Raw genomic sequence first — 25923 nt, 5'->3', positions numbered from 1 at the left:
CAGACAACGAGGGTGTGTGAGCCAGAGTGAGCAAGGAGAGAGGGGGCAGAGCCGGGCGTCTCCAGTGCGCCCCAGCTGGGGGCTCTGGGCAGCCCCAGTCCCCTGACCCTCGCTGGGATCAAAGTCCCTGGCAGGGTGATGAGGTTATACCTGAATCAGCGATAGAAGAGGCGGGTAGGCAGCATGGATGGGAATTAGGCATCTAATCCTGGCTCTGATGCAAGCTTCTGGTGTGAGTCTGGGCAAGCCACTTACTCTTAGGGCCTCTCTCTCCTCAACTGAAAAACGAGGAGCTAAGTTGACAAGAGCTCGTAAGACCCAGCCTTTGCACTTTTAAAAGTCTTGTGATTCTGTGAACAGGGACAAGACGCCCATCCACAGAGTGCCTGGCATAGTCCTAGAGCTAAACTCTTCTCAGGTCTAGATAAGTGAAATGGAGACCAAGAAGGACTTGCCTTCTAGATTTGGGGCTCTTTTATTTCTGGTCCCTCCACTGAGGCAGAGGGGACGTGCTTGGAAAGGGTGCCAAGCACAGAGTGTAAATCCAGATGTAGGTCATGGGGGGACGATGCTTGGTGGGACATTTCGGTCATGAGCAGGGACAACATCTTTCTCTCTGGCAGACGGGAGTGGTCTCTGTAGGACCAGAGAGAGAAAGCTGGCCACTGCACAACTCCAGAGGGCACTCTTCCCTGAACCTCCCAGGCAGGAAGAGGAAATAATAGCCCTGAATAACAATACCAGCAGCGGGAGCTAAGGTTTATTGAGTACTTGAATCAAGTCAGTACTGGGCCAAATGCTTCTCATGCCTTATTTTACTTCGTCCTCCGCAACACCTCTTTGAGCTAAATACTGTTTCCCTGTTTAACAGATGAGCCTTTTGAGGTAGAATGACCTGCTCAAGGTCACCTAACAGTAAATGCTGGAGGTAAGCCTTTCATTCCGGAACCTGTAATTTATTCATTATGTGAGTCCAAACTCTAAAGCCAGGTTCAGATCCTGGCTGCATTTGGGCCTCAGGTTACGTAAATGGATGAGCGTAATCCCGGAATGAACTCCAACATCCATCACTCTTTATACCTCGAGCACTTCTGACACGGGGCTGCAAAGCTGCTTCAGATTGTTATCTAAATATTGGGAAGCTGGTCTATGTTTTTGCTCAGATAACTAATGTCATGAGGGTTTAAAAAAAGTGCTCCATCCTGTAACAAATTAACAAATTTGGTGAGTCCAGATCTAATATACCAATACTGACCTGCCTTGGGGGAAAACTTTCAGGACATGCCACTTAGATAATCCAGGATGATCTCTTCATTTCAATAAATCCTTAACTTTGCCACATCTGCAAAGTCCCTTTTGACATGTAAGGTAACATTCCCAGGTTCCAGGGACTAGAAAGATATCTGGGTATCTTCGGGCCCCATAATTCATCCTATGACAGAGCCTATCAGTGTACCCCCTTGAACAAAAAGACGCTGCTTTCTCAAGGGATGGCCTAGGAGCACCAGGCTCGGCTCAAAGGTTTCTTCTGCCCTTTCTGTCAGCAGCACTAACATATGCTTCCAGAAACTCTCTTGCCCCTTGACCTCACGTGTACTGTGCCACGGTTTCCAAGTTATTCTGAGCTTTCCTAGCAAACTATATTTCAGCAGTGAAATAATACTTAAGGAAATAGAGGAAGTGCCCTCTTGATTAGAAAGAATGTAATAAAGTAAAATTAAAAAGCTTATACTTTGGAGCCAAATTGATCTAGATTTGAGTTCTGGTTTTATCACTTATCATCTGTGGATTCTATTTTTTTTTTTTTTTGGCTGTGTTGGGTCTTCGTTGTTGCGCGCAGGCTTTCTCTAGTTGCGGTGAGTCAGGGCTACTCTTCGTTGCAGTGCACGGGCTTCTCATTGCGGTGGCTTCTCTTGTTGTGGCGCACGGGCTCTAGGTGCATGGGCTTCAGTAGTTGCAGCATGCGGGCTCAGAAGTTGCGGCACGCAGGCCCTAGAGCATGCAGGCTTCAGTAGTTGTGGTGCGCGGGCTCAGTAGTTGTGGCTTGTGGGCTTAGTTGCTCTGCGGGATGTGGGATCTTCCTGGCCCAGGGATTGAACCCGTGTCCCCTGCATTGGCAGGCGGATTCTTAACCACTGCACCACCAGGGAAGTCCACATCTGTGGATTCTTGGTTAAGTTTCTTAATGGTTCTAAGCCTCTTGGTTTTGTTTTTTTTGGGGGGGGGGTTTGTTGTTTTCTTTTGTCTGTTTTGTTTTGTCGTTCGTTTTTTGAATAGTGGTAGCAACCCATTAAGGGCTGTACACTTTAAATGAGATAATTCATGTAAAGCCCATGGCATAGTGCTTGTTAGATATTATTTTTAGCAAAACCAACTGTTTCATTTCTCTATTCTAGCATTCTTATTAATAGTTTCACTTTTTAAAATGTGAGATCCACAAGCTTATGAAATTATTTTACCGATCTTGAGAAGAATTTTTTCCAGCTTTATGGAGACGTAATTGACATATAACACTGTGTAAGTGTAAGGGGTACATGTAATAATTTGATATATGCATATATTGTGAAACGTTTACCACAATAAGGTGAGTTAACACATCCATCACCTCACATAGTTACAACTTTGTGTACGTGTTTGTGGTGAGAATATTTAAAATTTACTCTTTCAGCAACTTTCAAGTACGCAACACAGTATTGTTAACTCTAGTCACCAAGCTGTATATTAAGTCCCCAGAACTTATTCATCTTATAATTGGAAGTTTGCACATTTTGACCACCTTCACTCATTTACAGCCCTGCCCATGACAATCACTAATCTGTTCTCTGTTTCTATGAGTCTGGTTTTGTTAGATTCCACATATGAGTGAGATCATATGTGATCATATGTGGTATTTGTCTTTCTCTGATCTATTTCACTATGAGCATAATATCCTCACCGTCCATCCACGTTGTTGCAAATGGCAGGATTTCCTTCATTTTTTTCTGAATAATATTCCATTTGTTGACCTGAAACAAATAGACTGCCAGATATTTCTCCAGCAAGGATGGGTTTATTTGGGATCAGCAAAGGATTGCAATTTGGGGTCTCCAGCCATGGCAAGCCACAGGGCAAAGGAAGGAACAGGCTTTAAGAGAGGGAAAAAGAAGCTGGGAGGGCTACAGTAAACAAAGTCTCCATGGCTTTTCATTGGCTGAGTCCTTGCCAGGAATGAGGAGGAGTCATTATTCCTGCGGGGCTCTGCTATAGGTGCAGGAGGTGAGAGCTCCCCCTCTGGTCTCCCAGCTCTATTTGATTGAGGTGTCTGTTTATTAATTTTACACACACACACACACACACAATATATATATATATATATATATATATATATATATATATATATATATGCCACATTTTTATCCATTCATGTGTTAATGGACACATTTATGTCTTGGCTATTAGAAACAATGCTGCAATGAACATGAGAGTGCAGGAACCACCATCTCTGAGATTTCATTTTGAGAAAGTTTTATTTTTTTAAGAGTCAAGAGTAAATCATTAAAAAAATTACTTGGACTTTGCTACACAGACCAAAGAGGGTTTGAATATGCATTTTATATATTTAATTTCTTAACAAAAATTAAAGTAAAGCACATAGAGCAAAATCCATCGTTTCAAGTGTACAGTACTATGAATTCTGACAGAAACACGCAGTCACGTAACCACCACCACAATCAAGATAGAAAATATTTCCATCACTCCAAAAAGTTTCCAGGTGCCCCTTTGCAGTCAATCCTCTTCCCCCAGCCCTGGCCCCTGGCAACCACTGATCTACTTTCAGTCTTTTGTATTTTGTTGACTTGAGACATGGAAACAAAGTAAGTTGCAGGGTATCGTCTAGAGAGTTCAACTTTGGTTCTGCAACTTAGTAAAACTCTTCCTCAGCCCTGCGGTTGATGCTGTCAAGGTCTAAAGCTAAAAAGATTCAGAGGCGGACCTTACTAGGATTTACCTCAACTTTTCCAGGAATCCTGGGAGGTCCTGGGCGTGACCACAGTTGGGGCTGAAGCAGGGACAGCAGGTGCCGTTCTGGAGCCCTCATGACACTGTTTACAGTTATGTAGACAGGACAGTGTCGAGACTGATGCCCCAGATGTTGGAGGCATCAGTGTAAAAGGAAGACCATAAGATACAGAGAGACAGTAGTCAAGGTGCTGCCCTTTTTACGTGCACTTGTCCCACCCGGGCCCACACCCTCTCAATTAGAACCTTTCTGTCTCTGCACTGTCTGTGCCATCTCATTTTACACTTTATTTCTCTAATATAACTGGAAGGGACTAGATTTGTATACCTTCCTTCTTTATTAAAACTTTTGTTCATCTTAAACAAATACGTCTTGGGAGAAACTTACTGTTCTGCTTGCTGTGAGAGGTATTTAGTATTAGACAAGGCAAGCACAGTGAAAATGTGATTTAAGGTCAAGGATAATACCAACTACCCGTCTGTTGTGTAACTGTACTTAAGGGCACTAATCTGTGAGCTTCTGGAAAATGAAAACTGCATGGTATTTATTTTTGTATTTAAAGACCTATCACAGACCATGGTGACGTCTAAGAAGAGTTCACTGTGTACCTGACGTACTTCATTTCTAATCCTCAGAACAAATCTGTGGGGTAGGTCTTATCCTCTCAAACATCAGCAGAAGCTTCAGGAAGTGCCTTTCTCATTGGGATTGGAAGCAATATGACTCTTTGCTGTATTATATTTTCACATTGCAAGGATGTGGAGAAATTGAAACCCTCCTACATTGCTGGTAGGAATGAAATGTGCACTTACAGTGGTAAGTGGTTTGGCAGTGCCTCAAAAGTTAAAGAGTTACCCTATGACCCAGAAATTCTACTCCTAGGTATATACCCAAAAACTTGTACATGAATGTTGATAGTAGCATTATTCTTAATAGTCAGAAAGGAGAAATAACTCAAAAAAACATCATTTGATAAATGGGTAAACAAAGTGTGATATATCTAGTACTGTGGTTGGTTCTCAGGAAGTACTCAAAACATGGATGCTTATTTTCATTCCAAATCTAGGAAAAGGTTATGAAGAATTGCTTTGTGCACTTGGCTAACATCTCTAATGGCAACTCACGAGCTAGAGAAATGGAAATTATGTTGTATGGTGAAATCTCCATCGAAAACAGCAATAATGTAAGTTCCAACCCAAGGAAAGTAATAAGAACCCAGTGAAGTTGAAATTCACACAATGCACAATAACAAAGTCTATATTTAAGGTAAGTAAAAACTAAATCTAAAAGCCAAATTAGATAAGGAATTTCTATGTTCCTTGAAATCAGAGCTCAGCAGATGAGAGAAGTATAAATATTCAAGTGAAATTTGATACTGTAGTGAAATTGAGAAAAGTTTTTTTAATATTGTTTATGTTACTATAATTTTTTAATAGAAATCACTTCTCTGTATTTCTTTTATTTATACTCGCTCAACATATGTTACGAAGTCCATAGCTTGTAACCACATCTTTCTTGGTCTGGGGCTCTATGGAAGTTCACCATTTTGGCCTTTTTATAATAAAATAAAGACGTCTGTGCCAAGATGCCACTCTACCTTTGTTTAGTGAATCTACTTTTCGTTGAGATACAGCCATAAGTTGCCCTGTAATCAAGAAAACAGGAGAATGATTACTGTAAGAAATATGCTCTTAAAGAAAGCTCTACTAATATACAAAATGCCTAACACTCAGTGGAGGGGAGCTCGAAAAAAAGGTCATTTTTATTTGAAAATGAGTCTGTAATAATCACAATTAAAATTTATTTCAACCTCTTATTTCTTTCTTTAGTTTAATCCTTACAGTAACCCTCAAGCCTGGATGTTAGCCCATTTTTCAGATGACACAACAAGGCTTACTGAGACCAAGTGATTTATTCAGTTATAAAACTCCTAAAGTAGCAGAGCCAGGAGTCAAACCGTGATGTGTCTGACTTCAGAGTCCATGCTTTCCCACCACACTCTATTATTTCTCCTTAGTAAAGCTTACATTTTTTGGAGGATATTAAGCTTCCTTGGGCTTTAGCCTCCCTCCAGCATGTGGGAAAATCCACTCCAATTGACATCTCGGTATCGTTACTTGAAATCACTCCGTAAATTCTTTTCAAGGCACTTCATGATCAGTAAACCATATGTGCCCTAGATTAGCATAGGGCAACTTAGTCTTGTCATGTTCTAGCACTGGTTTCTAAATTTTATGAACTCTCAAAACCCTTTGTTCAAATGAAATCTTATAGGAAAGTCCAAGACAGAAACAGAGTTGCTGCTGGAAGAGCAGGGTGAGCAGTGCATTGATAACCTGACCATCATCAACTGTAGCCACATTTATCGTTTACCGAGCACTCACCTGACACTATTTTAACTCACTGATCCTCATTAACTCTCATTTAATCCTCCCAACCACTGCTGTTATTCCCAGCTTAAGAACCCGCCCATGAGCTAGGCGTGTCTTGCTCCGCGGGGACGGAGAAGCCTACCCCCCCTGCTGCATGGAACCGGGAAGCTGAGGGAGCCAGGCCAAGGCTGTGCAGTTGCTCAGAGACATCAGGCTTCTTTTATCCTTTCCCCAAACCCTTAAAATGAGGCTTCTCTCCCTCTGGATGTTGAGGAGGCACGTTTGCTACAATGGAAGAACTAAGTGGTCTAAAAATTACCAGGTTCTAGGAGACCTGTGAAGACTTTTCTCCAGATTCAGTCACTGTGGTAATTTCCTCAGGCCCCAAGCGCAGCACGATCCTGTTTCCTGGGTCTCGGAGCTCCCTTCAACTCATCACAAGCGGGCTGCTACTGCTTTTTTTCCCCCTTTTCTTGCTCCCCTTTTGACTTTGAGCTGCCGGTTCACTGCCATGATGATCCCAGGGGAAGCGGCTGCATTCAGAAGCACCTGGGAAGCACATCTTCACGACCTTTGGAAACCATGAATCATTTCGGACTTTTCACATACAAGATCTGATTTAATTCAAGCTTCAGAGATGTTCTCTGTTTAACATTCAGACAATGACAATAATAGCAAAGGTGTAGTCCTTACAATGAGCCAGGCACTGCTCCAAGAGCTTTACATACATTAATTTAATCTTCCAACAGCCCTATTATCCCCATTTACAGATGAAGAACTTAAGTACAGAGTGATTAAGGGACTTGTTGAAGATTGCATGATAGGAAGGAGAAGGACAGGCAATGTGGCCCCATTGTTTTTAATCCACGATGTTGCCTCTAATAAATTTAAAAATATTTTACAGGTTATGGTAACATGTTGAAATAAACTTAGCTGAAAAATAACTGCTAATTGTTAACATTCATCAAATGCCTAAACATGCTTATCTAAATTTGCATCAATGCTATGATTTCTCAAATATGCTAAGGCAAATTGTTACACTACTGTATTTCTAATCAACTAAGATATGCACAATTCATGTACGTGACGTGACAGAGGAGCTAATTTGATAACCTTTTGGCAAATGAGCTTCTTACTGGGACCGTAGCACTGTTTTTCTGCTTAAAATATTAATTCTGGCAACTTGGTGTTTCTTACGTATCAGGCACTGTCCTGGGGTCGATTACAGACGTCACAAATTCTTTGTTACATCTGCTATGGAGAGTGGAGTCTCTCTTTCTATGGAACCTGGGTTGGCCTTAGTGATTCGTTTGACCAACAGAATGTGGCATAAGTGACATTTTGGGCCTTCGGAGACTAGCCCATAAGAAGTTTCTGCAGAGATGTCTATCAATTTTTAAACAAGGGCCCACTTGAGTAAAATGAGTCCGATCGAGTTGCTGTCATCTTCTGCCTGGAATTCAGCAGGGTGAGAGGGAATGGCCAAGCAGCTTGAATGGAGAGCAGCAGCAGGCAGGTCACCGCTGTCAGCATTACTGGGTCTGTGGTAGAGACTCGACAAACACCTTGTGAAGTCAATCTGCTCGTTCTTCCTTTATTCTTTTAACCTGTCGTATGCATTTATTTCCAGCTTAACGGTGGATGCCGGTGGTAAGCAGTAGTAGCAGCCAAACCCCCAACAGCTTGTTGGAAGACTGCCCTCATCACGTGCTTATGTTCTCAGTCCTAGTGAGTGACACTAGCTGAGGCGGGGCTGTTGCCCCCAGAGCTTGTCTGACACAGCCCCTTGGTTCCCCCTCTCTTCCTTTATACCAACACCGGAGCTCTGACAGACAGATGGATAAGACAAGACAAAGTACAGGAGGGAAGATCTAAATGATACATGATAAACCTGAGTAATATCTATTAAAATCTATATCCTGTAAACAGAGAAAATACTTTTTTAAAGTGATCCTGGAATATTTTAAAATTAAGAAAAGACAATAAACTCCCCACAGTAAATATAATACACATAACATTCTCTGATCCTGATACCAAAACATGACAACTAATAAAAGAATCAGAAAACAAAACCACTACCCACACCAAACTGCCATTATCTGGGGGAAAAAAAACAGCAAAGAAAAAGGGGAAAAAGCCTCCTTTTATACAACTTGTCAGTTAAGGAGGAAATAAAAACTGAAACTTCAGAACAGCTAGAATATAATAGTAATGACAACACTAGTTTACCTAAGTGATTCAGCTTAAGCAGTACTCAAGTCCACACCTTAAATCTCATATTAATAATTAAGAAAAAATAAAAATGATTAAACTGAATGCTAACTCAAGGAGTTAGAAAAAAAACAACAAAATAAACTAAGGAAAGCAAAAAGTAGGAAATTTAAGGAAATCAATTAATTGGAAAACAGAAAAATAACAGAAGAGACGTTCAAAGCATACCACTTGGGGGAAACAAGCAAACAAAAACAACAACAAAACAGGTCAACCATTAGCCATCTTAATTAAGAAACCAAGGGAGCAAGCATAATACATAGTAAGGGGGAAAGAGCCATATGCAGAAAAGAGGAGGGTAACTTTGCTCACCTCTAGGCAAATGAACTTGAAAACATGGACAAAATGGATGGTTGATGATCCTAGCTAAGACATAAAAACTACACAGACCAATTACCGTAACAGATACTAAAAGAGCTGTCAAAGAGCTATTGCCGAACATCCACCAGCACCAGATACTTTCACTGAAATTTTAAGGAAGAGAAAATTCCAATGCTGTGCAAACTGTTCCAGAACTCAGGAAAAGGAAAAACATTTCCAATTTACCAGCATAAAATTAATAACAAAACTTCTTAAAGATAGCGTGCAAGTGAACACACACACACACACACAGGATTAACTGCACTGATGAATACAGATGCAAATATATTAAATAAAATATGAAACATAATCTGGAAATATATTAAAAGAATAATACATATGGTCAAGTAGAGTTTATTTCAGGAACGCAAGGATGGTTCAAAATGACAAAATATATTAAAAGGTCAAAGGAGAAAAATCGTATGATCATCTCCATAGAAAATGAAAAGGCATGTGATAAAATTCAACATGCATTCTTGACTAATTTATTTTAAAATAGGGATCAACGGATACTCCTTAACATGATTAAATGTATATATCTCAACCCAGTTCATTATAGCCAATATATTTTAACATTATTCTAGAAGTACTAGACAATGCAATCAAGACATAAAGAGGTATGCAAATTGGAAGACATGACTGTATAACTGGAAAACACAAAAGAATTAACTGAAGTACTATTACAAACCATAAGAAAATGAGTTTGGTAGCTGGGTAGAAAATTAACATAAATAAGTCATTAGCTTTCATAAATACTAAAATCAGACTAAATTATAAACAGAAAGGGCTTCCTTAATAATGGTAACAAAAATAATAAAATTTCTAAGAACTCTTGAAAAACATGTACAAGATCTCTGTAAAGTAAAATGCAAGCATCTGTGAAGGAAACAACAAAAAAGACTTGAACAAATTGGGAACCATTTTTGGATAGGGCACCATGGTTTAGATAGAAGCTTTAACATGATAATGATGTCAAATTTCCCCAAGTTGACCTATAAAAGTAAAACTGTCCAAAAAAAAAAAAAAAGTACAATGGATTTGTTTTGTGGAACACAAAGGGTTGATTCTAAAGTTCAAATGGAGAAATAAGCAAGAATATTTGAACATTTAAAAATTACTGTTATTAAAACAGTGTAGGACTGGTACAAAAAAAAAGGCAAGTCAATTGAAGAGAATGGAATTAGAGTCTAGAAATATATCCACATAATATGAAAATCTGCAATATGATAAAAGGGCCATTTCCAATAGCAAGGAAGGGACAGATTTAATAAACAGCCTTGCAGTAAATAGGTAGTTACCTAGGAAGAAAAACTGGAGCCTTAAATTCAGGATAGATCAAATTTTTAAATGTGAAAAGTCAAATAACAGAAATACCCAACTGTACTTTTAACATTCAACCAGTAGCAGATACACTTTTTCCCTTGAAAAAAAGTGCAGAAAAAGAATGCACAGTATGTTACAATTTGTATTACATCATATAGCATTTATACATATAGATACATCTATGTATCTATATGGTATTTCTGGAGGGTATATAAGAATTTGGTCTTGGTACCTATTTCTTTGAAAGGGAACTAGAAGATGGCTGTCAGGGATAGGAGAGAGACTTAATTTTTTTACTGTTTGAATCAAGAAGATGTGTTAGTTAATTAAACAAAGAAATTAAAATATATGTCAGAAAACAAAAACAAAAAACCTATACATAATAGTATATAATTAGTAGGACCTAAACAAGGTTAATTTGGTAACCCAAATTCTGCCAGTAAAATATTGTATAGGGATCTAAAATGTATCTGAAAATAATGTAAAAAGAGAACTGATAGAGTTACTGACTCTTATAAGACACATCAATTAAAAGGCAGGTTTTTCAAAGGCAAAATAATGTCCAGGTCCTTAGGGATTTTTTTACCCTTGAGAATTGGTGTAAGCTACTACTTTACTATAAGGGAGTTAAGAAAGACATCCCCTCTTTAATTTTTCTTCTAGACACACTGCATATTTCATGGCCTGAATTTGTATATGCACCAAATGAACAAAAATAAAGAGAAACTTTGATTTAAAAAGTACCTCAAGGCAATACAAAAAAAAGAAGTCATTTTAATTTTTGATACATATTAAAACATTTCAGTCAGTTCTTCCTGACAGCATAACACGACAAATACACAAGACCTCAAACATGCTTTAAAATGACATTCAGCAAAGTATTTAAAATTTAATAAATAGCAATAATCACACACAAATACATTTTTCATACTCAAACATTAAGCTACTAAAACAGACAGCTAAAGAATAAATAAATGGGAATTGACAATAAAAAAATATGCGGGGTTTTGCAATTCATTTTACTTAAAAAAGGGAGGTGATCTGAATGATTTCTTAATTTGCTTTTCAACATGTAGCATGATCCTCCCCTTATGAATAAAATATATAGAAAAAATCACTTTCTTACTATAATGCAGTTTTTAAATACAACAAATAAATATGAAACCAGCAAAGCAACCTCAAGTTGTAATAAAAATGCCCCCTCACGCCCCCCCCATAAGCTATGGAAATATATAGTCATTATGATAGCAAATAATAGTATTTAAAGTGATAGTGCTTCTGCACTAAACTCATCTGAGACCTTGATATGATTTTAGTGCAAATCCCTAGGGTCCAATACAAGCATAACCCTGTATCAGGGAAAGACATTACCAGTTGGAACTTATCTTGTACAATTTTTGTACATATTTTATAAAGTTCAAGATTTAATGCATAGTAGAATATCTTCATCCGCTTAATTCTGTCCTTAAATAGAGATAAAAAAAGAAATGATTTGGGCTTTTTACCATTTGGTTTGTACCATATTAGAGTATTAAAGTCAACATTAGAAAATTTATAAAAGAGTTTTGTTTTTGCCATTAATTTATCTAACTCTATCTAAATTTCACATCATTGCATGTTAAACATGAGAAAAAATTTTAGACAAAGTTTTTTTCCCTTTGACAAGCTCATATTATGAAATCTAATAATGTTTAGACAGATGTTATACAAATAAAAACAGGTGAGAATAAGGACTTTTTCTCTTTTTATATTAACAACCTTAAGATCTAGTATATTAAGTTACAAGATGTATTGGCAGAAGCATAAAGGGTTCAATTAAAAGAAGGTATTATTTTGAACAAAGAAACGTTTTAACATAGGATAGATAGAAACTGACAGTCAAATGAGTTTCTGCAGCCATATCTCTACTGCGAACTACAGTACCAGGATGAAAACAATTAGAAACAAATGGAAGAACATTATTGAACAATCTGAATACATAATGCATTTTTAGCTGCTAAAATAGTAAACTCTATAAAGTTTATAGAGTTACAGGTGTTTAATTTAACCATGCAGGCTAACATATGATAGTAAGAAATCACCCTGCATCTTTTTTCTTTTTAAATTAAAACTAGTTTAATTGTAAAGTTCCAAAACAATGAATGGATATTGCTCCAACTTGTATCCAATCTCCCTGATGGGATTCTTGTACCTAACAAAGTAACAAAGCTTCATCATCACTCGTCTCATTTTTCAGCGTTGCTTCTAAGCAAGAGTCTGGTATCTGGGCAGTGTGGACAATACCGCAGCGCTCACAGGGGCCATCGCGATTACTTGGTCTTACTCCAGGGTCTGCTGCACTATATGGTTGTCTGAACCTTTGCCCTTGATCGGAGGCAAGATCAAGAAGAGGTCTGGAACAGTCATTCGCGTCAAAGTCTGAAGCTCCTTCAGAAACTGGAATCAGCATTTCGACATCATCATCTTCTTCTCTTCCATTTACCCCATTATCAAGTTGTCTCAAAGGGCTCTGGTTCTGACTTACGGAGCTTGATCGCCCTAATGTAAAACGTACCCAACGTAGCCCCTGAGTCATACGACTTAGCGCACTTGTGAGCTGGTGACGCGCCGGACTCACACTTGGGGGTTCCGCACTTGTCACATCCCGTCCGGTTTCTGTGTGACCACCTCGGGTATTCTGAGTGGAGGAACTTCCACTTGCTCCCACTGTTGCTTCTACCGCTGTTGTGGGAGGGATTTTTTGAGGCAAAGGAGCTGCAACCCCGCCAGATGCTCCTACCGTATCTCTTCTTTCATTTTCTGTGTCTGTGTCGTCAGATTCCACAGAAAACAAACTTCTGTGAGTATGATTTCTTTCAGGTTCTCTGCTGGTACTCTGACTAGGGGCAACCTCATCCCCATCTGCTGAGACCAGAGCCAATGACCCTGAATGGCGTGATCTTGCAAAATTAAAAATACGATTCCAGATGTTGCTGGATCTGCCTGCCATAGGAAGTCTGATTGAAGTAAATCCAAGCTGAGACCGTACAGCTAGCCTCAGGTTTTCCAAAACAGAAGCCTGCGGGGAAAAAAAAAAGAAAGAAAGAAAGAAAGAAAGAAAAGATCTTAAAACAGCTAACAACGAGGTATTAAGATGGAAAACACCCTTCTATTCAGCATGTGTTGTGGATGAAAGTTCTATTACTCATTTTACAGTCTATGGAGGATGAATTAAATTCTCTCATCGATACAGGTTCACCTCACTCCAGAATCTAACCTATAACTTGAACCACTGTTCACTGTGTTTAAGATTTTCTCGATACTTCATTTTATATATGAACTTTAAAATGATGTTTAATGCCAATTACAACAGCAATTTTATTTCAAAACTTCACATAGTAATCCAATCCTAGAAATGCACCAAAGATGGAAAATAAAAAGTATTTGATACTTCTTTAGCTACGAAGATAGAAGAATCTCTACAATAATTCTCTAAATGACCTAAAGGAGTGTGAAAACTAGGCTGTTTGTTTTTTTGTTTTAACACAGCACAAGTTAGACTTGATTTACAAGGATGAAACCTTCCAAAACATGTAAAAATTATATCTCACAGTTGGTTCTCAAGGATTTGTTGAATGAGTGGATATTGAGGATATCCATAAATTGAGGATATCCATAAATAAATATCCATAAATATTTATTATAAATAAATACAAATTTATTTATATTGTCATAAACAAAGGAATTACTGTATTTGTTATGCAGCACAGGAAACAAAAAGCCAAAGAAATTAACTTGTTTATAGCCCTATTCAATGGTATATGAGACATTTGGGTTCTTTCTCAATCTTAAAGATTTAAGTCTTGGGCTTCCCTGGTGGCGCAGTGGTTGAGAATCTGCCTGCTAATGCAGGGGACACGGGTTCGAGCCCTGGTCTGGGAAGATCCCACATGCCACGGAGCAACTGGGCCCGTGAGCCACAACTACTGAGCCTGCGCATCTGGAGCTTGTGCTCCACAACAAGAGAGGCCGCGATAGTGAGAGGCCCGCGCACCGCGATGAAGAGTGGCCCTCGCTTGCCGCAACTAGAGAAAGCCCTTGCACAGAAACGAAGACCCAACACAGCCAAAAATAAATGAATAAATAAATAAATAATAAAAATAAAGGAATTCCTTTAAAAAAAAAGATTTATGTCTTATTTTCTACAGCTTCATGTTAAACATAAATTATAACCTTATTCTTTGAAAATTGGTGATTTTTAATTAGTGCATATGGGAGGTGGCCATATTGCCCAACTGAAAGAAAAATCATCTAGATTTTCTTTTTTCTAGATGGATGACTATCGGAATTAAAAAAAAAAAAAAAAACAAAACTACAGTATTTACAAAAACAGTCTTTAAGCTCCATCTAGTGGTTACAAAAAGGAGTAATCAAACTTGGAACAAACACAGCTTTCATCAATCTGGCATTTAGTATTTAAAATACAGTATTTCCAGGAAACAATGGTGAATTGATATACTCCCTTTCAAAAGGTGATACAGTTTCCCTCCGCCAAAATGAATGGCTCTTGCCTATCCCCCCACAGAAAAAAGGAAGGGAAGAGAATAAGAAGATGTGATAACATATGTTTTCCATCTCTGTTTGTGACTGGTATTGAAGTAAATCCAAGCTGATACCATACAGCTAGCCTCAGGTTTTCCATATAGATTTGTGATTTCCATATACACCCTTTGAACATAATCCCTGGAATATAATTCACAGAAAGCTAAGAAGCTACTATCACAGGAATATTTCATAGTCTAGCCTTAGTAAATAACAGATTGTCAATAAGATATCTGAATATCAGCACATAAAACTTACTATATAAATGAGTAAGAGTTTTCACCAATTGGGAATGTAACTATAAACTAACTGAAAAAAAAAAAAAAGTGGCTCACATCCCTATGAACTCCATAGATTTGGTCCTCCTCATTTGGCATTCACGTTCTAAGGCTTTGTGTGAGCACTGTCATTAAATCCAGCAATGAATACAAGGCTCTTCAGATATCCTCCACTTTTATGCAGCTGCCACCCACAATGCCTTCAGCACACTTCAAAGCCGACTTTAACAGTATAGTCTGTCAGTGAGATGAAGCTCTCTACTGGCTTCAAAGTCTGTTTAATTAAATGATTGCCAATTTAACATTAGATTCTACAAGGGGATCTCATGATTGTTTTAGGAATAATTTTATATACTTCTTCCATTTATGAAGCAGAAGAAAAGGATTCTTCAGAAAGGATCACTATTTTGAATGAGTTGGTAATCAGAAGATTATTTTTCTTTTTAAAAACAAATAAGGAAATTTGATAATTTATTACCAAAAGTTTCAAACATAAGAGTGTAATCTCATTAACTGAATAAAATCTAGTTTACCATTTGCAAACATATTTTATTTTAAAACTTTGTTGAAGCAGAATTCCCTCACAAGGGTAAATTATAACCCTACAAAAATGCTGTAGTAGGTAGTAAAGAATTGAAACCTTACCCAAAGTGAGGTCTGACCTTTGCCCTTTACTTCTGGGATGAGACCTCAGACCTTGGAATGTCAGCTTTGACAGGAGTGTCATTGCATGGAGACTTGGGCCAGCCAGAGAGTAGCAGCGCGTTTTCGGTGGAGGCTCTGAGCCACACCAATGTGATGTAGCGTGGGAGAGTTGAGTCAGCAGAATCAGTCAACCTCTGGAGAGGCTAGAGACTGGGATCAGCCACGTGTGCAATTAATCATGCCTATGTGATGGAGCTCCAGTAAAAACCCTGGACACCGAGTTTGGGTGAGCTCCCCTAGTTGGCAATGTTTCGTGCATACTGTCACACACCTGTGTCGAGAGAATAACACTGTCCTGACTTTATGGGGAAAAGACAATTGGAAGGGTCGTGTTTGGTACCCTCCTGAACCCTGTCCTACGTGTCTCTTCCTTTGGCTGATTTAATCTGGATCCTTTCCCAGCAATAATAGTTACACCAGCTTATACTATTAAGTAAAACAGCTTTCAATGAGTTCTCAGTCCTTCTAGTGAATTATCAAACCTGAGGATGGTTTGGGAGCCCTGGAACTTAAAATTGGTTTTAGAAGTAAGGGCTGTCTTGTGTGGACTGTGCCCCCTCTAACTTCACAGTTGACTAACCTCTTGAAGGTAGCCTCAGGATATAGGGGTGGGGTGATACACGGTGGAGTGGGTGGATGGAATTAACCATCCTCTGAATTCCTACCTAAAAAGAACCCTTCCCCATGGCAGGGACAACAATATATAAAAGCCACAATGTAGGTTTTTCCTATGTTGCACACAAAATTCCAACCAGTGGAAGTTCTGAATTACTTACTTAGCAAATTACATCAAATTCTCACAAAGATTTCCTAAAAGACTCAAATAAGATGACCCACTGTAATTGGAAACCTATTTAACAAAAAGGAAACGGTCTTTCATTTTGAACAGAATTAAATTACTGGGAAAACAATGTTCATCAATTTTTCTTAATTCTGATACTGGGAACAACTTTTAGAAATGATTCTGGATGAATTTACATTTTAAATGTAGAAACCTTAATGCCCTTAAGAACCCTGGGCACAATTGTAAGCATTGAAAAAGAAATTAAAAAAGAAATTGCAGGGAACTATATTTGATATCTTATAATAATCTATTATGGAAAAGAATCTGAAAAAGAATATATATATATATATATGTATAACTGGATCACTTTAATGTACACCCGAAGTAAAAAATCACTCACAAAAATTTAAAGAATTCAGAAACATTAATAAAGAATGAGTTACTATTTAAAGAAAATGATATGAATTTTTAAGCACTGTAAAATCCAGCTGTGAAGAAGTTTTCTCTCAAGTCAGGTAGAAATGTTAACTTAATTTCAACAACTTTTATTTTAATCTAGCATGTTACTAATCTATTACTAAGCATATCAACTTCAGTATTTCTTTTTAAATCTTTGAAATAGTTGAAGTAGAAAATAAGCTGTCAAACTTCACTTTTGAATTTTAACGCACTAAATTATCCTAAACAGTAAAATGGTTAAGAATCACCTAACCAAATCAGAAGTAAAGAATGAAAAGTATACTTCTGAATTTGTTAAAATACAATGAAACAATTAGAGTTGACCCTTGAACAACATGGGCTTGAAATGCACGGGTCCACTTATATGTGGATTTTTTTCAATAGCAAATACTATAGTACTACATGATACATGGTTGGTTGAATTTATGGATGTTGAGCCCCAGACACAGAGGTCTGACTATAAAGTTACATGTGAATTTTCACCTGCACGGAGGGTGGGTGTCCCTAGCCCCCTCGTTGTTCAGGGGTCAACTGTATAATTTCAAATCCTCCATATATTTAATTCTTAACTTGACTGCAAAAATTCTGACACAGTCAAGGATACTTTACCATTATATACAAGTATAGATTTCATTTTAAGAGGTACGGAAAGAGAAATAATAAGTTGTAACATACCTGGTTAGGTGGACAAACAGGAAAATCTTCAACTGGTGGAATTAAACCCTGAGCAATCAATTGTCCATAAGAGGGAGGAGCTTCTCTTCTTAACAATTCTGCTTCCACTCTGGACAACTGTGTTTCAAATGATCTTTGAGAGAAACAGGGGGATGAAAAGGATTTAAAAAAAAGGCAAGCCAAAACAGTAATTTTTAAATTATCAACAATTAAAACAATCTGAATTTTAATATACTTGTTCATTTGTAAAGCTTACTTAGCCAACATTTGATGAGTATCTATACTACCCTACACTGAGAACACAAAGATGAAGCAGACAGTTTAGTCTCATGCGGTTTTACACTAGGGGTCTGGATCACTAAGTTTTAATAAATTAGATATCCCCGTAAAAGATAAAAGTACTAGATCTTTAAACCCCTAAGAACATAGGGGATTGAGACTTGAGGTGAAAGTATTTGAAAATTCTTAGAAGACACTTTATTCAAGTCCAACACATTTACTTTTCAGATAAGGAAAAGAGTGAAATGAGTCACCAAAACCCTTTCTGGAATAACTTGTTCTTAAACTCAAGACCTCTGGTCTTCATTGTACTCTTATGTTGCAATGTAGTAAAACATTTTCTGGCCATTTATACTGAACCAAAGATAAGATGCACTTGGTTATTGTGATACTGTGCATCTATTCTTAGCTGTCTGGTATGTGACTTCTTTGTTGTATCTATCATTTGTAATTCTCCTGGGACTGACGGTCATGGTCTCCACAGGAGCTTTCTAGAAGGCCTCTCTGCCATCAACTTCTCCCAGGTCCAGTCTCTCCTCTACCACACAAAAGACAGCTCTCCCTGAAGGCCACCCTTTAACGCTGAACCACTTCTTAACTGAGATCTTTCGACTTTTATACCACTTCATTTTATAGCTCTTACAACATTTATATTTTTTGTCATCTAATTCTACCCACCAGTTCCTTCCTTCTAATTGTAAACTGCCCATGAGATTACTCCTACGCATTTCTCTATTCACCTGTATAATGCTTTCAACACAGAAGGTTCTCAAATATCTGGAATTGTTGAATTAATATTTATAAAAACCGAGGTTAAAGAGCAACCACCGAGAATTACAGCTTGCAAAATTCCTGTAAGACAGATTAACCTGAAAACAGGAACTGATAAATACCGATTGGCTTATCTCACCTCATAACTCTTAGTATTTATTTGCTTCTTAATGTTCTTATTAGGCTTTTGAGTCATAGGCTTTTCATAGTCATTTTATAAATCATAAGAAGTATTTATTTCTCAACAATATAACAAAAATATATTGCTAATCTCATTAAAAAAAATGTGTTGTAAATATTTGGGCCATGCTTTTACTGTAGAGAGCATAAGCACTATAGTTTTGTCTTGATACTGACCTTCGTTCAAACATTCTCAGAGAATAAAGCTTACAAGTACATCCCAAGGCAATGACCAGTAACAGGCCACAGATAAGGCTGCCTATGACGGCTGCAGTTATGACTCGGGTAGGCACGATTACCGGGCAATTCTCCTCGTCGCTGCCATCGCCACAGTCGTCCTGAGAGTCACACACCCAGCTTTCAAACACACAACGATTGTTTTTACAATGAAAATTTCCTGGCTGGCAAAAAAAGCAGTTTTTTTCATCGGAGCCATTTGGGCAATGATTCTGGTAGTTGCAGCGATCAGAACGAGGGTAACAGACGCCGTTCCGGGAACATGGGAACTCTTCCTTTTGGCACATGGTACAATTGATTTCATCCCTTCCGTTTGGGCAATGCCAATACCCATCGCAGCGCTGCTGCTCCGTATAACACCCCCAGTTCCCTCCGCAGGGTATTTCCCATGGCAAACAGAAGCCATCTACTTGGTAAGTAGCATTAAATCCCCTGGCAGCGTTGACTTTATCGGCACAGAAATGTACCCTTATCTGTCCAGAAGAAGACACGACAGTGAGCGGCGCATGAGAATCAAAAGCAGTTAACACACGCAAAAGCTTGTGTGGATTCTCCTCTAATCCATCGTATATTTTGACATAATCACCATAACCAGTACCATCCAGTTTAAAGTCAGTGAAGCGTAAGATGACTTTGCGATGATCACCAGTGTCTATTAACCAGGTGCAATTGCTTCCGGGAGGATAAAAGTCTGGATAATTGGGAGAATTAAAAGTACCATAAAAATATTTTAACCACTGCCCACAAGTTGGCACATCACAGTCTATCTCGTCTCCAAGGTCAAGGCAGTCAATGTTCCCATCACATTGTAAAGATTCGGGGAGGCAAGTGTAAACTTTGGTAAACCGAGATAGACACTGGAACTGGTTGTAAGCACAGGGTTGGAAAGCGGCCGATGTTGGAGGATTCACTTCTTTGGCACAGATCTCTTCATCAGAACTATCTCCACATTCGTCCATGTTATTGCATTTCCAGGCTGCTGGTATACACTTTCCATTCCCACAACGAAACTGGTCACAAGCACAGTTTGGTTCCTCAGATTTCCCTGGGAGGACATTGGGAGGAGGGAGATGGAGAGATAAGGAGGAAAAAACATACTCTTTAAAGGGTATGTAACAGCAAGTGGCATTTTTATCATAAATGTTGATTAGCCCAAATGATAGTTGGGCTTGATCAAAAAATAGGTTAAACTCTAATCGCAAATTAATATTGGCTTACTGATTACTCAACAATTTATTAAACACTTATGATTTGTTCCATGAAGATCTCTACAGCTGATCTAAAGAGAAAAGACCAATCCTGTTTTTGTAGAAGCTATTTTACTGCAGAACATTTAGTAAAGTGATGTAAGATATATGTTAGTAGGATGTATTGCCTAAGAATTTCAAATACTCTATTGTATAAACATTTTGCAATGAAGAAAAACTCCTCTATAATAATCACCTTTTCAAATCCAGTTTTAATATTCTTTTTGAGTTGTTTATATATATTTTATATATATATATATATACACACATACACACAATATTTTGCTTTGTGTATCATAGCATATTTTGCAAGCCCATTATTTAGACTCAAATTTTTGCTAAAATTATCATAAGTTAACTTTATTCTATTTCTAACATTTCATGTAACCACAACATGGTACTTCCATTTTATAATTTCTATTGTTTTAATACAATGGCAAAATATTTTATGAATCTGAGCTAAAGGTATAAATTTACTCAACAAAACAGTAGGGGGAAGAAGAGAGAAAAGAATTGAAATGTTTATAGAATTCTGATTATCTTAGTGGACTACCTTAAATATATAACAATAATGAGGTAGGGAAAGAAAACCAAACATTAGATTCCTACAGTCCACACTGATGATGTCGGCCAATTAACCTCTCCATTAACAACTTTTATTTACTGGCAAATAGGTGACAGAAAATGTGCTTCAGCACCTAAGTAAATATTACAAAGACTGTGCTTTTAATAAAAAAGAGAAAAAGCAGCATATGTTGCTAAAGGAGACCATGTAATTTCAGAAAATGTAACATGATTTTCAGCAAAAATTTACATAACTCTAATGCTCTGAGTTCTTCATATTTGTATGATCTGCTCACTCTTTTTGGATAAAGTTTAAGAATTAGCATAAGAAGACTTCTGATACTACAAACTACGAAAGTGATATTGATTATGTCTTTTCTTTGAAGGTGTAAAGACAAGGGTAATGCACACACAAAAATACATTCTGAAGTAACTTGCAGGATACTGGTAAACACTTGAGGGGAAAAAGTTCCTTTTAAAATAAACGTATTCAAAATATTTAAAAAGAAAACTGACCTTAGTTTGTAAAATTAATCATTTTATTAGGATTATACAAAATGCCTTTTGGAGACCCGGATCTACGGCACCTGAACCTTTAGCCTCTAATTCCTCAATCTCAGCTGCCTTGAGGATTGAGTCACAATTAAATGGACATTGTTTAGAAGGCGAGTCCCAAAGTGACTGAGCAGTAAATACTATAGAATTCTGTTCCATATCTTTCTTCTTATTTAAAAACACACCTGAAAAGTATGCCAGTCTGAAACCCTTCCTAGAGATACTGTCATCGGAATGGAACCTGATCCAGACGTGGTCTTGTGAAGAAATATATGGTGGTGGGATTGTAGAACCACAAGCTCTGTAGCTTTCAATATTCTTGTATGTTTCTATCGTCAACCAGTCCAAACTGCATCTTCTGGACCCTTGAATATCAAAATCCTGAAAACTACAAATAAAAAGTCAGAAAAGGCTACTGAAAAGGAAATTTTGGAAAAAAATTTCATTAATAATACAAAGTAACTGAGGACTTTATTATAAGCCTCCATATATTCACTGATTATCCTGGCTCTTCTAGGCCCACGACTATATCATCAGCAAATAATAATACTGCTTCTGTGTTCCTAACATTTATATCTCTTTCCCAGATTCCAGAACAATACCTCTTCATAAGTAACACGAAATTCCAAAAAAGCGCTAAAAAACAGGAGACAGTTGGCACGATGTTTCTTTTTCTTCTCCCTGTGTGTGTTTAGGAAGGACCACTTCTAATTCTTAGCACCCTAAATTGTTCTCTGAACCACTCCATAATTCGATGAACTGAAAGACATAGAGGAAGTCTGCCTTCTCTAGATTAGACTGGTTCATCTGCTTGCTTAATGAGTTTACAGCTTACATTTTCAGGAGAGCAAATAGCAAACCTGAGCCAAGTAAAAAAGTTAAAAATGAACAAACAAAAAACTTCTTCAGTGAAAAGTCCCTGAGTTTGGGAATACTTTTCTACATAAATGATTTATAACCAAACGTTATCTTACAGTTCATAAAACATGGACATGAATAAAGGGCAGAAAAGTCAAATAAGAAGCACATACAAAATTAGCCAGTGCTATGAAAAAAGAAAAAACAAAATAGCATTTTCTACTAACATGTCTCACCGAAAAGTGAGATTCCTGCCTTAAGCCAAGTGATGATAAAGTTAATTATCCAAGAATTATTGTACCAGGATATTTCCTCTTTAAATATTCTGGGAGCTTCCCTGGTGGCGCAGTGGTTGAGAATCTGCCTGCCAATGCAGGGGACACGGGTTCGAGCCCTGGTCTGGGAGGATCCCACATGCCGCGGAGCAACTAGGCCCGTGAGCCACAATTACTGAGCCTGCGCGTCTGGAGCCTGTGCTCCGCAACAAGAGAGGCCGCGATAGTGAGAGGCCCACGCACCGCGATGAAGAGTGGCCCCCACTCGCCACAACTAGAGAAAGCCCTCGCACAGAAATGAAGACACAACACAGTCATAAATAAATAAATAAATACTTTAAATATTCTGAGTAACTATAACAAAGGCTGACAATTTGACTGTTTCCAGTTTTTCACTATTATGAACAATGCTGGAATCCTTATACATGTTCTCTCCACACACACATGAGCAAGTATTTCTCTAGGACAAATTTTTCTAGAAGTAGAATTGCTAGGTCAAAAGACACAATTCCACTTTAAATTTGATAGCAACACTGAGAAAAATGTTTATACCAACTCACAATTCCACCAAGTGCGTATGAAAAAGCACCTTATACCCCACAACTCTGGCAAAATGCAACATTTTATTTCTAAAGATTTGTTGCCAGTTAGGTGGATAAAATAGATTTATCATTGTTCTAGTTGGCATTTCCTTATTTACTGAAATTGAAACACTTTTTCCTATGTCTATTAGCTATTTCTATTTCTTTTTCTGTGAATCACCTTGTTATATCCTTCGTACCTTACAATTTGTTCTTATTTAAGAGCTCTTTATATAGTATAAACGTGTATCTATTTGGGGCATGTATGTTATGCAAGATATATGTAGATCCACTCAAACCCTCATTCTCTCCAATAGTTGGTGCTGTCAGTCTTTCTTAATGGTATCTTTTACTGAGGAGTTTTTTTTTTTTTTTTTTAAGTATAGTTGACTTACAATATTATATTAGTTTCAGGTGTACAACACACTGATTCGATATTTTTACAGCTTATACACCATATAAAGTTATCATTGCATATTGGCTATATTCCCCTGTGCTGCACATTACATCCTTGTAACTTATTTATTTTATACATAGCAGTCTGTACCTCTTAATACCCCTCACCTATCTTGTCCCTCTCCTTGATCTCTGTATCTGTGAGTCTGTTTCTGTTTTGTTATATTCGTTAATGTGTTTTATTTTTCAGATTCCATATAAACTGAAAACATACAGTATTTGTCTTTCTCTGTCTGACTTATTTCACGAAGCGTAATACCCTGTAGGGCCATCCATGTTGTTGCAAATGGCAAAATTTCACTCTTTTTTTATAGCTGAGAAATATTCCATTATATCACATCTTCTGTATCCACTTATCTGTTGACGGATACTTAGGTTGCTTCCATGTCTTGGCTACTATAAGTAACGCTGCTATGAACACTGGGATGCATATATCTTTTCAATTTTTTTTTTTCATTTTCTTTGGATATGAAGAGTGGAACTGCTGGATCGTCTGGTAATTCTATTTTTAATTTTTTGAGAAACCTGCGTACTGCTTTCCATAGTGGCTGTGCTGAATGGGAGAAGATATTTGCAAATGATATGTCCAATAAGGGGTTAATAATCCAAAATATACAAAGAACTCATACAACTCAATATCAAAAAAAACAAGCATCCCAATTAAAATATGCACAGAGGATCTGGACACACATTTTTCCAAAGAAGACACACAGATGCCAATAGGCACATGAAAAGATGCTCAACATTGCTAATCATCAGGGAAATACAACTCAAAACCACAATGAGATATCACCTCACATCTGTCAGAATGGTTACTGTCAAAGCCATGTTGGCAAGGATGTGGAGAAAAGGGAACCTTTGTGCACTGTTGGTGGAGACGTAAACTGGTGTAGCCACTATGGAAAATAGTATGGAGATTCCTCAAAAAATTAAAAATAGAACTACCATATGATCCAGCAATTCCACTCCTAGGTATTTACTGGAAGAAAAAAACACTAATTAGAAAACATATATGCACTCCAATTTTCATTGCAGCATTATTTACAATAGCCAAAATATGGAAGTAATCAAAGTATCCTTTAATATACTTTTTTTTTTTTTTTTGGTTGCACCTTGTGGCTTTGTGGGATCACAGTTCCCCGACCAGGGACTGAAACAGGGCCATGCCCGTGAAAGCCCAGAATCCTAACCACTAGCCCACCAGAGAACTCCCAACTTTTTTTTTTTTTTTTTTTTTAAATTTTATTTATGGCTGTGTTGGGTCTTCGTTTCTGTGCGAGGGCTTTCTCTAGTTGCGGCGAGCGGGGGCCACTCTGCATCGCGGTGCGCGGGCCTCTCACTATCGCGGCCTCTCTTGTTGCGGAGCACAGGCTCCAGACGCGCAGGCTCAGTAATTGTGGCTCACGGGCCCAGTTGCTCCGCGGCATGTGGGATCTTCCAGACCGGGGCTCGAACCCGTGTCCCCTGCATCGGCAGGCAGATTCTCAACCACTGCGCCACCAGGGAAGCCCGAACTCCCAACTTTTAATCAACGAAGATTCATGAAATCAGGGACCTGATCCAGAACAAAAGAAATAATCAATAAATATGTCCTCACATATACACTACTAGGGATTTGGTTTGCTAATATTCATTTAGGATGTTTAAAATACATTTACAAGTGAAAGTAATTTTCAGTTTTTCTTTTTTTATGCTTCAGAATAGTTTATGTAACAAAGACACTGTTTACAAACCTGTGCCTTGTGCCTCTTCAGAGTACAAATGATTTAGGGTAGAGATTTTCAATTTCTTCATGCTTTTTGGTTTAATCAGCTTTTCCTAAACTTTCATTAAGTCAGTTTTGATAATTTAAATTTTCTTAGAAATTATCATTTTATCTTGAAAGTAAAATTTATCATTGCAAAGTTTTACCTAGTACTTTCATACAACTGGTTAAATTTTCATATCGGTGGTCTTTAAATTTGTTTGGATTATCTATGTAGGTAAGTGTAGTATTGGCAAATGAGGAAAGTTTCACCTCTTCCTTTTCATTTTTTTATACCACTAACCTCTATTTGTTGGAACGTTGTATTGACTGAGCTTCAAGTACAAGCAGTGAAAGCATGTATCCTT

At 37.7% G+C, this 25923-nt stretch overlaps 1 protein-coding gene across 4 annotated transcripts in view; it reads right to left on the bottom strand.

Moving 5' to 3' along the window:
• Positions 1 to 10327: 10327 nt before the first annotated feature.
• Positions 10328 to 25923, bottom strand: part of LRP12 (LDL receptor related protein 12) — an 84749-nt gene continuing 69153 nt past the window's right edge. For 3 of the 4 annotated variants that reach the window (XM_057532118.1, XM_057532117.1, XM_057532119.1), the window contains 4 exons: positions 21827 to 22029; positions 19216 to 20320; positions 17809 to 17941; positions 10328 to 13384 (listed from right to left, as the gene is read on the bottom strand). In XM_057532118.1, the coding sequence (XP_057388101.1) occupies positions 12518 to 13384; positions 17809 to 17941; positions 19216 to 20320; positions 21827 to 22029 (2308 nt within the window). In that variant the 3' untranslated portion in view covers positions 10328 to 12517. Of the gene's footprint in view, positions 13385 to 17808; positions 17942 to 19215; positions 20321 to 21826; positions 22030 to 22243; positions 22360 to 25923 lie in introns of those variants that run through there. The other variant, XM_057532120.1, reaches the window with a different exon arrangement.

Source organism: Balaenoptera acutorostrata, chromosome 17, assembly GCF_949987535.1.
Source record: "Balaenoptera acutorostrata chromosome 17, mBalAcu1.1, whole genome shotgun sequence".
Taxonomy (NCBI): Eukaryota; Metazoa; Chordata; class Mammalia; order Artiodactyla; family Balaenopteridae; genus Balaenoptera; species Balaenoptera acutorostrata.
This window is presented reverse-complemented; position numbering and strand designations above follow the sequence as displayed.